We start from the raw sequence: 15,644 nt of genomic DNA, 5'->3' as shown, positions 1-15,644 counted from the left end.
TAAATTACCAATACATCACAATGTAGTAAACATTCTGTAATTAATCACTAGAAAAATCTTGTTTAGAACTTCGTCAACCCTTCTCATATATTTTAAACTGCCACCTAAATTCAAGGGGTTCTTAGATTGTTTAATACATAAATATCACAGTAGAGTTTCTATACATGAAATGACATTTTCTTGGGAAAAAATATTTGTTAAAACCAGCCATCAATAACAAATTTTTCTGTCTGTTATATTCAAAACTAACTCAGCTAGTTAGCGGGGCATTAATGCGCTAGTACCCAAAGTCAGTCAGAACCTGCTGAATTCGTGCACATTCCCTTTAAGCCAGTACCCAAAGTCTGAGACTCTTAAAAATTGAATATTCAATCCATTGTCCCCTCCCTTACTCCCTGGGTCTTAAGCTACTTTACTGACCTCCCGCTCTCTTCTATAAGCTAGGGGCGAAGCAACTAATAGGATATAAATCAGTATGATTAACAATTGCTGACTGAAATCAAACTTGACAAGCAAAGAAAAATCTAAATCCTAAGTTCTCATTTAAATAGATTACAAATAGTGGTTGAAACGTTTGGACACACAACTTAATGAACCAACCAATCAAAATTCAAGCCAACGACTGTTAAAACTTTATTATAAAACTTTGGGTTCTAGTGTAATAAACAGCCCAATGTCCCTTCCCTACCTGCTAAAAACTGAACAAATAAATATGATATATGGGGAAGTAAAAACAGTTAAAAGACCCTAGCAAGCAAAGCTCATTAAAATACATCTTCTTGAAATTAAAACTGACAACAACCTTTGTTTTATGTGCCTTGAATGCCACAAATAAAGTACATTTCATTGCTAAATATTATGTTTGTAAAATTTTATAATTAATGTATAACAGTCTACTGTTATATTTAAAACTTTATTGACTTTTATTGCTACTGTACTTAGTTATTCTTTTCCTAGTATGGCTTACAAAACGCTTTATATCCGCTGGATTAGAATCAGTTCTCAGCCTTTCTGAAAATACATGTATAGCATCGTATTACAAACACAATATTAGTTTTTTTGGCCCGGGTCTTCGGCCGTTCTGGTATAGCAAAACTGGTTTTAATCTTCAATATTTGCAGCTGTTTATAATATGATGCGATAAATAATTTTTGTTATAATAAAAACCTTAGCTTGTTTACTAGAAATCCTATTTCATACTATTTTAAATAGCTATATTCATTTAACTTATATTTCAAACATTGTTGAGAATATGAATTTAAATTAAAATAAATAAAAAATATATAGGCATACCGATACGTTAAATTAGTCTACCTATATATAACATTGGTACATCTTTCTAGCAGGTTTCAGTAGTTTTTAAGTTTAATGAAATATTTATCCCCTAAATTAAAAAAATACAGAGCTTACTGGAGATAGGGTTGTGCAAAGTATAATTTATCCTCTTTTTATATATCCATAATTTAAATGTTTCTTTCCATCTGACTGTCTAATAAATATTGTTTTTTTTAAGTATTAATATATAAATAGAAAAACAAGGACCATTGATTCATCAAAAACCGCAGCAATGTTGATAAAAAGAACAATTAAGTCGATGTTTGAAAGACATTTAAAAAAAACAATAGTTAATCAGTTAAAGCCCAAAATTTTAAGTAGATTATGTTTTTAAAATCCTTCAATAAACAAAGAATTTGCATTTATTTTTCATTAAATGGACGAATGTACGTATCTTAGCTATAGAGTAGCAGCGCTAATTAAAACAAAAAAAATCTAAAAGTCCAATAATGTTGCAAATTATCAAATCTATAATGTGCAAAATTGGAGCAAAACAGGACATGGGGTGAAGGGGGATATTGTTAGGGAAATAAAAAGTTAAAGTGGTCAGAGTTCAATCATATTTATCCCCCCCATCCAGCGCCAGAATTATTGGTCAAGCCCCGGGCATAAGTGGTCATCACAAAAAGCATGACCACAGTGTAAAAAATAAATTAAATTATGGATTTTATAATAAACAATATAATATTTTTTTTCACATTTCATTAACATTTCAGCTAACGAAAAACTATTTTGCCTTCTATTTTTCTACCGAGCCTAATTCATGGTATAATTCAAAATAATTATAAACGAGGACGAAGAAAGTCCCTTAAAAAAATCAGCATGTTACGTCATAAAAACGAGGGATTATCCATCTCTTTTTTAGGGGTTTTCTTTCCCATTCTTCCTCTTCTCGTCCCTCATTTTTATGACATCATTGAGGGACTTTCTTTGTCTTCCTTAAAAACAGCTTCACAAATTATTAAAGGACATTTGACTGTAAATTAAACTAGTATCCAAAGTTTTAAAATATAAATTATCGCATTGGATGACTATAATAAAAATGAATTGATTGGAACCCAGTAATAGTGTCGGACTGATTATGACGTAAAAAAAATTAGCCAATGAAAGGCCATTATTTACCAATGGTAAAATTTATAGTGGCCTCTCATTGGCTAATTATTTATTTTACGTCATAATCAGTCCGACACTTTTACTAGATTCAATTGATTGGTTTAAACTAGCAGTGTTTAAAGAATCAGTTATTTTGTTTATTATAATTGTGAGGTATATCAATCTATGGTCCATTGTTATTTGTCTTATCTCATAAAATCCCTTTTTTTAGGGATATATTTATATTCTACAACTTTTGTAGAAGTAAAAATATTAATATTTATAATAAACATCCACAATATTTCAACTGTCCCTTCAAATTGTAATTCTTCATTTTGACTCTGCCCCCCCCCCCCTCTCAATCCTAAATGAGAGAAAGGGCTAATTGGCCGTGTTAACAAGACAATTAAATGTTTTCATTAATTCTGAGGCCCAGGCAGAGATATTTAGTCTGAAGAATAACAATTTTGCTTTAAACTTTTGTATCAGTAAAAAATATTGTTTTTCATAAGAAATTCATAAAGCTTTCCTGAAAAGTACAAAAAATTTAATTCGTACCAGTGATAACTTACTGTTTTATTTTATACTAGCGGCTACGCCCATAGAAGCCTCTAGTGGCACTTTAAATGTTTGCTTTTTTTCTACGATACCTCGCAATGTTACGTAGGAGTCTCTATACTTTAAGCTTCCCTGTTAAGAAGAACCCGATCGGTTCAGCGGTTAGCGAGATCCTTCGGTACAAACACACAAACATCATGTTACTTTAGTATAAGGATTATTGATTATTATTTTATATTATGTCCATGTCCAACCCTGACTAAGTCCATCAGTTATTAATACATAATGATTTTAAATTATTAAAATGGTTAAAGTTACAACCAAACTAAGACATTGTTGGGTAAAAAAACTTTACATCTCTTTCTTAAACCTTATAAAAGCTACCGAATGTATAATATTACTCATTAAAGAAGGGAATTAGGTAGAAACTCTATTCATTCATCATTATTATATCTATTTATCCATCCAATCTTGAACTCGATGCGAATTGGTAATTATAGGTTATTACTGACATTTACATTAGCACGATTTTCACTCATTTGCTTTTACATTTAGTCTTGACCCTTAAACATGAAAAAAGTAGAACAATTTTAGTAGATATATCAATAAAACACTGCATATGATATGTTTATTGGATATCTTATTTAGCAAGACAAGTAGGTGTTTAATTTCAATAATAAAGTTGACGTATGTTCTTATTTATAGAGTAGCATCGTATTTAAAATGTATTTTTTTAATTTGCGATATTTGTTGTAAAAAAAGATTATTTTGAAAATTAATGAAGAATTATTAAATTGCCTGTCGAACGGCTTGGGCGTTGGTCTGAAATTGTTAGAAAACCTGGCATTAACGCCGATCCGCCGGAAGTTATTCTTTCCTCTCCGCCGACCGCCGCTTCCGTCGCGACTTCCCGTTATGGCGTTGTGTGCCTCGTCCTCAAGATTGGGCAGGGGCACCGTTACAAGGCTCTCTGTGGCGGGGGTCGTTTCTGGGGGCGGGGGTGTCGTTCTATCATAGATACTTAAATTATTTTTTTAATAAAAATTATTCAACAATGATATTTCAATCATACCTTAGCATATTATAGGTTGCAAACCAAAAACATGCGATTGAGGTTGGTTTTAGGCCATTTTATTTTTAATACTAAGGATTAATTTATGCTATTTAAGTAACCCTTCAAATACTTAAAAGTCCCTAAACATGGTAATTATCTATTAGAAAAATTAGTTTAAAAAATAATTTAAGGTATCATGCCTAGGACTGGGCTCCTGGAGGAAGGCCGTGGTGACGGGTGGATCTGGAGGCCGCAAGGTTGTTGTCACCAACAGGTTGTCCAGGTCTACAGTTGGCCTGTAATAAAACATATAGTTATACATTACAATCGTTTCATAGTAATTTAGCCTCTTTACTTGACACTAGCAACTAACAAGTAATTTTTAAGGGGTGTATTTTTGGGTAGTTTTCTCTAGGGAGTGTTGAGGTACCGTACCCACAACGAAAATGGTTATGAACCTTCTCTGTACACTTCAATTTGCACTTTATACTCTTAAACGAAAAAAAAACTTTGTGTACTTTTATCAAAATATTTATAGGTTGATTAAAACTAACAGTGTACGTACTTTTCTAACAATAATTTGGATCTACACAAGGGTGATTTTGTCCATAAAAATACATGAATTTATCTTCCCCATTGTCTTAACTCATAATAGATTATCCATTAGGATATATAAGTTGGAAGGAATTTTAATGTTAGGGGGAGATTTGAAATCTGCATCAAATTTTAAGGATTTTTTTTTATAAAATTCGTTTTTTGTATGATTCTTTATCTAAAAGCGGAAATACATTTTAAGTTAATTAATTTTGACATCTGTGTGATTGGTGGATTGAAAATTTCTGCGCTCTGATTAAAGAAGCTTAAGTATCGTACATCATTCACCCAATTAGAGCGCAGGTAGTTTCTAATCCACCTATCCTATTGGTCAAAATTAATTACCTTAAATTGTATTTCCGCTTTTAGATAAAGAATTATACAAAAAACGAATTTTATAAAAAAAAATCCTTAAAATTTGATGCAGATTTCAAATCTCCCCCTAACACTAAAATTCCTTCCAACTTATATATCTTATTATCCATGTATTTCAAAACTTACTGTTTTTGTTTTTTCTTCTAACCTTTCTAATCATAAAGTTCCTTTCATAACATTTTCTAACAAACTATGCTTTGTTTCTTTCTTTTTCATAAAAAATGTATAAAATTGAAATTGACTCGTCAGCATTTAGAAATAACAGTTTTGGAATTTGGCGCTCATATAATCCAACTTAATATTAGGCATTTTAAATAGCTAAAATGATAAATATTGAATATCAAATAAATTAGCATTTATTAACATTTCAATATTATGTTAACATTAAAGTAAAAGACTAGATGGGACATGAGCTATATTAAAATCTGCCCACTAGGCCGAGATCCGGTCCCGATTTTGAATCAGGAAATTAGCTAATAGCATTGGATTTATAAGCACAGCCGAGCCCCTACAAAAGGAGAGAATGAAATTTGCTAGAAGAGAAAAAGGGTCTTCACAACTTGGCCAGGTAGTTGTCTCGATTATACATCTATACTTATACATCTATTATGTCAACGTCAGACTCTTTTATTTAATAACCTATTGTCAATATTATGACAACAAAATGTTAATTAAAGGTTGAATATTTTAACTTTTATGCTATCTTTTATTAAATTTTTTTGCTATTTTTTGTGAATATTTTGATCTGGCTTAGATTAAGTATGTATGATTAATTACCTAAGATGTAATACATAAGGGTATTTTTCTATTTTAATAATATTAGATTGCGGATTTTTCAGAATATGGGGTGGAAATATTTAGGTAAACAATTTTGGGGTTTAAAGTTTTAGATAACTTGAATACTCGATCCTTTTTGGGATCATGTACAGCTCCCAATTTTTCTTCAAGGGGTGTTCTAGCCCCCTCCATTCCCCATAATTATACACTCTGCTGTAATATCTCTATTACGGGACTGTGGAATTTAAGTAATCAGTTTTCTACAGTCTAAGAAGCTATATTGCAAGAGCCAGGGATAAATGGGACTTTGGACTGTAAATTACACTGGTACCCAAAGTTATTCGCGTCATTCTATTCGTTGGATCTAAAACTTTGGTTACTTTTATTGAATTTTGATTAGATAGTTTCAACCAAATATCTTAATATACAGAATGGGCAATAGTATTTTTCATCATAGGGGAGGTAAACCATTTTATTGTCCATTGTCTTATCCCTCAAGATATCTGGAATTAGCTAGCTGTACATAGCACCCCGTGCTACTGAAAGTTTTAAAAACATAATTTTTCCCCCTACAAAAAAAACTTAATGTACCAGTGTATTACAAGTTCAATATCCCCACCCTCCCTGCTAAAAAATAACCTATAAAAACATATAAAATTTTAACACTTTAACCCTGCAGGGCTTTAAAATTAGTTTTCCTTTTTTTGTAGAATAAGATAATTCTTATGTTATTGGATTTTAAAAACTGAACTATAGCCTACTTTAACGGCTAACAAGGTCTAAATCTTAAAAAAAGAAAATCTAAATATTAGAATACACTATAAAATAGATTTTCATATGATCAACATATCTACAGATGTCTCATACATCTATAATACAAAGTAGTACGATGTCTGCCTGTCTGTCTGTCTGTTTGTCTGTCTGTCTGTTTGTCTGTCTGTCTGTTTGTCTGTCTGTCTGTTTGTCTGTCTGTCTGTTTGTTTAGCTGTCTGTTTGTAGCGAAGGATCTTGCTAACCGCTGAACCGATCGGGTTCTCCTTTACAGGGTAGCTTCTCATAGGTCCCGGGAAGGTTTATAACTATTTTCTTGCGGGGCAAGACACCCCCAATCCCCCCAAAAAAGGAAAATTCCCCCCCCAAAAAAAAAAAATTTTAATACGAAAATACGAAAAATTGGTTTGATTGAACCTCTTGGGGCAAACCCCCTAGAGGCTAGGGGCGAAGCCGCTAATATGATATAGAGTAGAATAGTCTGTCAATTATAATAAAATTAAGATCTCGGTAACTGCTGAACCAATTTTGTTCTACTCTTTAGGGAATATAGATACTGGTCCTGCGGTGGTTTTAAACTATTTCTTGGGGAGTCTATTTTATAAAGAGTTTTTTTTTAAGGTTTGGACTCTATACCCAACTCATCTCACATAATCAATTAAAAAGTAGCCGAGATATGAACTTAATTTTCTATATATCAAACAAAACTACATAAAAACCTCTCGTAGCAGTTAAGAAGATGAAATTAAGTCTTTTTCCAGCAGGTATTGTAAATAAATCAATGAAAAATGACATTAAGTTATAATCAATCTATGATTCTAAATTTATTATATTCGTCAAAAAAGCAAGGTATAAATTGTCAGATTTCTTAAACAAAATAACAATGTAAGGGACAGATATATATACAGACAGGCCTTAGTTATAGAGTAGCTGTTCTGTAGAATTTTTTTTTAATTTTCAAAAAAGAATTGAAAAAAAATATAAAAAATAGTTTTAATGATCATCTCAATAACGGGATTAATAGATGATTAATCATTAGAAAATAATAATCCCCCCAAATTTATGAAAAAATGGAAAGGTTGGGGTCTTTTTATGCTTTCATGTGCGTTTTTGCTTAATAGGTCAAGGCAATAGATTAATTATAGATTATAGAAGATTTTTAGGGTGCATTTTTACTTTCTGGTCATCTTAAACTATTAATTAATGTATTAAAATATTCGACAATTTAGTAGTGAAGCTACTCTATAATAAACGCTTGTCCGAACCCAACAATTAATAGTACATCAGAAGTAAACAAGGATGACAATATCTATAAGCAGCGAAGCACAAAAAATCATGAATGGACAAGTGGACAAAGTAAATTATATAGCAAATAGTCATTAGTCATAAAAATAAAGAAAAAAAGGATGAAAATGAGGTATATAAGAATGATAGAAAATCATAAAATTATGAAAGAAATAAATGTCTTTTGTGGCAAGAACGACAGTCCAAGTAAGTTGTATATTGGATGCACTTTGGTAAAAGATATTTTCAGACAAATTATCAGCAGCAATCTCAAATAGCAGCCAGAAAATCATATTTTCAAGTTCAAAGTACTTTTTAAAAAGAGACATTGAAACAGAATAAATCCTCGAACCAAATCTGTAACTCTATTAACATATCTAATGGTCAAACGGTGATTTATTTCCACAAATCATTATCTAATTGATTTAGACCGTTTACAAACAAAGAAATTGATTTTTATCAATGATTAATTGATACAGTTATAACTATGTTATTCACCTATCAACAGGGAGCTTAAGGGATAAGACAATGGATGGTAAATAAAATTATAGTTATTGGTTGAAAAGTTAGCACACTGAAGGCTTGTACAACATGATCGTGTTGCTTTCTAAAGTTATTTTAAAGCTAACAAAAGCAGATTTTACATATGAACAGAAAATTTATTTTTTCTATGTTATATCATTGTTAAAAATAGCCAATGAAATAAAGAAAGGTAAAAAAAATAACCCAACCATTTAACACCATTAGATTTTCTAAAAAAAAATAAAAGTTATTGGGCCGTTAAAATAAACTTGGTTACCAAAAATATTCTGCATATGAATATATCATGATTCTGTAGAGTTGCTATGTTTCTTTACAAATGTGGTAAAATTTAAAATTTTCTTGTCTGGATTCCATTTAGTATTTTGGTTATGGAAAAATTGTCTGGATTATATCAGTACAATACCTTTAAAAATTAAACTTTATACAGTAGGGAGGGAGTTGACATTGGACTGTAAATTATACTGGTTCCCAAGGTTTTTATTTACACGTTATTTCATTCCTTGGCTCAAAACTGTATTGGATTTAAAAACTAGTAAAGTTAAAAAATTTCCACTAGTAATTTCAATATACAGAATGGAGACAATTTTGTTTATTATAATTTGGGTTGTACATTAATTTAACGGACCTATAATAACTAATTTATAAATCTTTAAAATTATTAAAAATACTATTCGATGTCTACAGAAATTTTAAAACTCAACTGATTTACCAATCCTAAGTAGCGTAGCTGCTTCAAAGTTGTGTCTGTACGTCCGTTACTACGTCAATCATTTACTCCAGAACTGCTTACGACATAATAGTAAATAATTGTAACTTTTTTTGCCTATTGAGTAATGTTAAAAATGTTGTATACTTCGAAAATAAAAGATATTCCTGTATAATAGAATGTTTGTTTTTTAAACATAGACACATTTTTTTCAATAATTTTTTAGTTAGGTATTCATAAAACAGTTTGAATAGTTGATGTTTATAAATTCAAAATGTTTTGATTTTTATCACATAAACAGTTTCTTTTTATTTATTGACCTTTTGCGACTTCATAATATATCAATGTTTTTACCATTTGGCAAAAAATTCTTTTGCTAATTTTTTGTTGACTTTATGTCATCACTAGCGGTTAAGCTCCTAGGGGCCTCTAGTAATCCCTCCCCCTTTAATGTTTGATTTTACTCTTTAAAATTTTTGTAAAACATTTACGTGGGCCGATTTCTTTTTGGAGAGTGGTGGTACCCTCCCCCAAAATAATTAAAAACCTTTCTTGATCCTTATATGATGAACTACATTGTAAAGGAGAACCATATCTGTTGAGTGATTAGCGAGATTCTTCGGTACAAACAGACAGACAGACTGAAATTCTTTTACTTTTATACAAAAGGACCAACATCAAATATAATTTAAAGCATTGTTCTGTCAATAACAAAATTTAAAATTTTTTGCATGAATATTTTTTCAGTTTGCAAAAACACTCCAATTTATCAATGAGCAATAAATATTCAGGGCATATATCTGAAAAATTTTCATCACCCTTTGGGTTAGGAACAAACATTATATTTTTAATTTCATACCTATTGTTAAGGGATCTTAAGGGATAGGACAATGAACATACCCAATTATGAGAAACATAATTAACTCTTCAGTAGATAAAAAAATATTAAGCAAAATGTTAGGACACAGCTATTTTATACTATTATGATTTAGTAAAAGATTCTAACCAATGAATATGAGAATGTTATTACTTTAGAAAGCAAAAGTTTTATTTATTTGTATCATCTATCATTTGTTTTTAAGAATAAATGTCTTTAGAAAATCAGCCGTTAGGTGAAGTATATGATCCGTTTAATCAATGAGCTTTTTTATGATTTAAAGTTTCATTATTCAATATTTACAGTTTTTCAACTATGAACTTATTCTGTTAAAGTAGAATAATGTCTGTCTGTCCGTCCGTTAAAAATCTCACCAACTATTGAACTTTTCAATGAATTATTTTAATCCCCGTGGTTTTAAGCCATTTTTTGATTAAATTTTAAATCTGTGTTTCAGTTTACTATTTGACGAAAGCTTATAGAGCCTATAGAGCACTGAATCCTCCCTATCTTATTTAAAAATAATTGAAAGTAAAGTGAGGGACCAAACCATCCTGATAATATATTTAGAAATAATGGGGGGGGGGGAGGGGAAGTTCTGTCCTCGACTAGTCACTTTGAGGGAAACCGCTTCATATTTTATGATAAATTTTTCTATTTAATATCTATCTATATTCTTTTATCTCTAAAAAAACCGCAGTTAAAATTGAAATCATGTGCCTCTAAAGATGGCTTTTACCAAAAATACATTAACGGGTAATGAAGTTTTCGGAGAGGATACAACGATAAGGCAATGTAAGATAAAAATTATCCATATGCTCAAGTTTTAGTTTTTTTTTAAATTCTGATTTTGGTAGTCTAGAGATATACAAACTGTACCAAGGAAGGGGTTATTCTAAATCACACTGGTACCCGACGTTTTATATCCACGTAAACTTATTCGCTGTCTCAAGTACTCAATACTTTGAATTTGATTGGTTGGTTTAAAACTATGTAAAAGTGACCAAAATATCAATTCACCGTTCATTGTTTTATCCCTTACTATTCCTTGCTCATTAGTATCATGTAAAACTTATATTAAAAAGTTTTTAAGATCTTAAGAAACACACTGTATAACACACAGACAACTATCTTACTACTTATTTCAATATCTTTAATCAATAAATATTTATTGTTTATATATGCGACATTAATATAACATTTGTTTACCCTTTTCAATACCAAACAAAATAGTTTAAAATTCTGCTCACAATTTCAAATACATTATAAGTGTCCCTTTAAAACACAATTCAAAAAATATGGCAATTTTTAACTGCTTCTGTATTTTTCAGGATTTTAGGGAAGGTTTGCAGGTTTGAGGCTATTTTATATACCAAAAGGGTCATTTAACCATGCCAAAAAGTAAAATTTATTTTTGTTAAATAGAAATGTTAAATTACATTGCACATTGGGGCAAATCAACCAAAAAGGGGATTTAATTATTTAGTACCCTTAAAATTCATCTCACAAAAATTTCATTTTATACTTTTTTGTAGGTAATTTAACAACAAACAAATTTGCTTTTATGTTTTTTTTTGTCATTTGAAAGGAACATGGAGATAAAGGTCATTTTATGAAGGTAGATATAAAATTACCAGATTAACCCCTCCCGAAAATAGCCCCCCCTCTTACTCTATCCATCTATCTATCCATCAATCTATCCATCTATCTATCTATATATCTATCCATCTGTCCATCCATCTAGCTATCCATCTATCTATCCATCTATCTATCCATCTATCTATCCATCTATCTATCCATCTATCTATCCATATATCTATCCATCTGTCTATCCATCTATCTATCCATCTATCTATCCATCTATCTATCCATCTATCTATCCATCTATCCATCTATCTATCCATCTATCCATCTATCTATCCATCTATCTATCCATCTATCTATCCATCTATCTATCCATCTATCTATCCATCTATCTATCCATCTATCTATCCATCTATCTATCCATCTCTCTATCCATCTCTCTCTATTCATCTATATATCGATCCATCTATCTATCCATCAACTATTCATCTATCTATTCATATATCTATCCATCTGTCTATCCATCTATCTATCCATCTATCTATCCATCTATCTATCCATCTATCTATCCATCTATCTATCCATCTATCTATCCATCTATCTATCCATCTATCTATCCATCTATCTATCCATCTATCTATCCATCTATCTATCCATCTATCTATCCATCTCTCTATCCATCTCTCTCTATTCATCTATATATCGATCCATCTATCTATCCATCAACTATTCATCTCTTTATCCATCAACTATCAATTTATCCATCCATCAATCTATCCCTCTATCTATCCATCCATCTATCCATCTGTCTATCCATTTACTTATCCATCTATCTATCCATATATCTATTCATCTACCTATCCATCTATCTATTTATCAACTATCTTGAATTTCGTGTTTAAAATGTCTAAATAGGGGTTTTGGTTATCAGAGCAATATGAGAATTTTTTAGTAGCGCTGCTACCCTATCACTAGCTTTTTGGGCCCTTTAAAGTGTAACTAGGTTAATTGTAGTCTGATTTTAGTGTTCAAAGTGTCAAATTTGGGGTCATGGAATTCATTTCAGTAGGAGGGGAGGGGATGGTGTAAATGGGGGTGGATGGGGATCCTTATTTTAGCAAGCTACAAGTTTCACTTTATTTTTATGTTTAATAAATCCATTATAAATGTGGGCATGATTAACATAAATTTTTATTAACTAATATCTATATTTATAATGATATTATGATTCTTGTTTACTGTTTATATGTACACTAGCGGCTTCGCCCCTAGTCTCTAGGGGATTTGCCCCAAGAGGTAATTAAACAAGGATGACAACATCCATGAAAGAAGCGAAGCTCTGAAATGGAAGGACAAACGAACATTAACACTTTTGAAGTGTCAGAACTGAATATTAATGCATGTCTATACAAAATTGTAATTAAAACTGATTAAATACATGTTACATACTGACGTTTTTAGGACTTGATTATAGAGATGCTTCGCTTATAACAATAGACGTTATTGAAATAGGAATCAGTATTCAAAAAATCAGATTAATAGGATATTTTTAACATTCAAAACAATTATTTGTTGTCAAAAAAGTAAAAATCAGCTTGTTATAAATGAATGTACGGACTTTCTGGTAACGATTATAGAGTTGCTGTGCTTTCTAAGTCGTACCTAACTGTTGTAGAAATCAGCATGAAAAGTTTGAGATCGATAGGACAATTCTAGCCTGTTTAAGTTAAGTAAAAAAACTAACTGTACCAGACGTACGGACGGACCGACCCTAATTATAGAAATATGAAAAAATTGAGGAGGATTTTTATTTTTGAAAAAGATCTTTAAACAACCACAGGACAAGTAGATATATTCCCTGAAGAGTAGAATTCAATCAGTTTAGTGGTTAGCGAGATCTTAAGGGATGGGCGGACAGACAAACAGACATCAAGCTACTTTTTATTATATATGAACACCTAGGGATCTAAGGAACAAAACAATAACCGATTAATATGTACATCCCCAATATTGATACATATTTAATAAATTATATTACAAAATTATTTGTCTGTAGATGACAATTAGTGGTTGAAAAGTTTTGACACTCATCTTAATGAACCAACCAATAAAAAATCAATTAAATTTCCTGAAGTTCTTATGCTAACGAATATAAAAACGTTATTATAAAACTTTGAAGTTTGGGGACTAGTGTAATTAACAGTCCCCTCCCTTTATAAATAAAACTGCTGACTTTAAGCATGAATACCCTGTAACTACATAATTTAAAAAAAAAGCATTACCAATAGACAGACAGAAGACTACTTGCTAATTCCAATTTAGAATGATTATAAGAACCTCACGTTATTTGCATATTAACTTTACCTTTCCGCAGTGAGGTAGGGGACATTGGGCTGTTTATAACACTAGTCCCCAAAGTTTTACAGTTGTGTGTTCAAACGTTTTAACTATTAACTTTAATCTACACAAGGGGTAATTTTGTGTATTATCATTGGGGATGTACAACAATTTATTGACCTTTGTCTTATCCCTTTAGATCCCTGATATTTGTAATAATCTATAGAAACGATTATTTAGTTACATTAAAACATCAAACATTTAGTGCAATAGAACTTGAAAATATTTATTATTAACTTTAATTCTAAGTCAGAATAAATATTTCACAATATGTCTATGTTTTTGTGTCTTTTATTTATTTGAATTATATCTTAAGTTTTGACTTTAAAAGCGCATTTAAACGCCTTTTCTTACAAGCTTTTCGTGCACCCACGTTCAGAAAACGGGCTAAAAACCCCTACGGGGGCGCGGGGGGGTAAATGAAACCAGTACTGGCGATTAAAATATGTCTTTGGGTAATCAAATATCGTTTTTTTAGCCGGCGACACCCGGCGAAAACACGTTTCCTCTTACTGTCTTCTTAAATGTTGATTAAAAAACAAACAAATAAAAACTAAAATCTTGACTTCAACTAGAATTATTTAGGACTAATTTCTTCAATTTGTGTTTTTTTCTTTTATACTGTCAAAATATATGTAATGCATGACTCGTCAGAAGTTATTTTGTCTAATTACGTTAATTCTAAGAGATTTTATGATACTTTTAAAATTGTTGGTGAAACACAAAAAGTATGCCTTTTTCTGTAAGAAAATTTTTGCATTTCTTGACTTCCATGCATTAGAATGCTTACTTAAAAAGCGTATTTTTACGATTCCTTTGAAATCTGATGTACATTGGGTATGATAATACTCATAGAATGTTTAAAACTTGATTTGGGGGTGGTGAATTGTTGCCCCTTGTTGCCCCTATGTGCATTGTAACATTACCTAAAGGTACGGATTGAAGAACTTTACCATTAATTGTTTATTTAATTTCATGAAAATCATCACAAATTAGCTAAAAAGCTTAGAAATTAATAGTAATGAAGGAACATATTGGCAAAGTATTTTTCGTGCATTCCGTAAGAGTGAACAATTTATGTCTAACCGTTCAGTACTCACATATGTACATTGTATGCATATACACCAAGAATACAGGGATCTAAAGGGATAAGACTATGGTGAAAAATTTATGTACATCTTTAAATGATAATAAATAGATTTACCCTTTTTCTAGATTACAATGGGTGGTTGAAACGTTGGGACACTTAACTTAATGAACCAACCAATCAAAATAAAGAAAAACTTCCCAAAGTTGTTAAGCCAACGAATAAGAAAACGTTATCATAAAACTTTGGGGACTAGTATAATAAACAGCCCATTGTCCCCTCCCTCCCTGATATACAACAAGAATAGTTATTTCTCGCATCGTATTATGAACGGCTTTCCGCGGATATAGAATGTACAATTATGAGATTAAAACTAGTTTTTATAGCCCCGAGGTGCCGAAGGCACCGGCTAAAAAAATAGTTTTAATCTTATGATTGTACATTTTTATATTCGTAGAAAGCTGGATATAATACGATGCTAGACATAGTTTTTTCGTATGGATGAGAACCGGTTCCTATCCACCGGATTCGAATGAATACGAGAATATAATATTAAACTATTGAGTTGGCATTATATCAACATAAGAATATAGTAATATAGACTTTTAAA

The 15,644-nt window shown here is 30.8% G+C and overlaps 1 protein-coding gene across 1 annotated transcript in view; it reads right to left on the bottom strand.

Annotated features, from left to right (window-relative positions):
* Window positions 1-15,644, bottom strand: part of LOC145314073 (uncharacterized) — a 38,533-nt gene that overhangs the window by 4,470 nt on the left and 18,419 nt on the right. Inside the window, exons 8-9 of the mRNA XM_080153820.1 lie at window positions 4,240-4,335; window positions 3,784-3,993 (exon numbers count right to left, since the gene is read on the bottom strand). Coding sequence (XP_080009946.1) covers window positions 3,784-3,993; window positions 4,240-4,335 — 306 coding nt within the window. The remainder of the gene's footprint in view (window positions 1-3,783; window positions 3,994-4,239; window positions 4,336-15,644) is intronic.

Source organism: Acartia tonsa, chromosome 3, assembly GCF_053477335.1.
Source record: "Acartia tonsa isolate MP-2025a chromosome 3, ASM5347733v1, whole genome shotgun sequence".
Lineage (NCBI taxonomy): Eukaryota > Metazoa > Arthropoda > Copepoda > Calanoida > Acartiidae > Acartia > Acartia tonsa.
The sequence above is the reverse complement of the archived record's forward strand: the minus strand, read 5'-3'. Positions and strand labels throughout refer to the sequence as shown.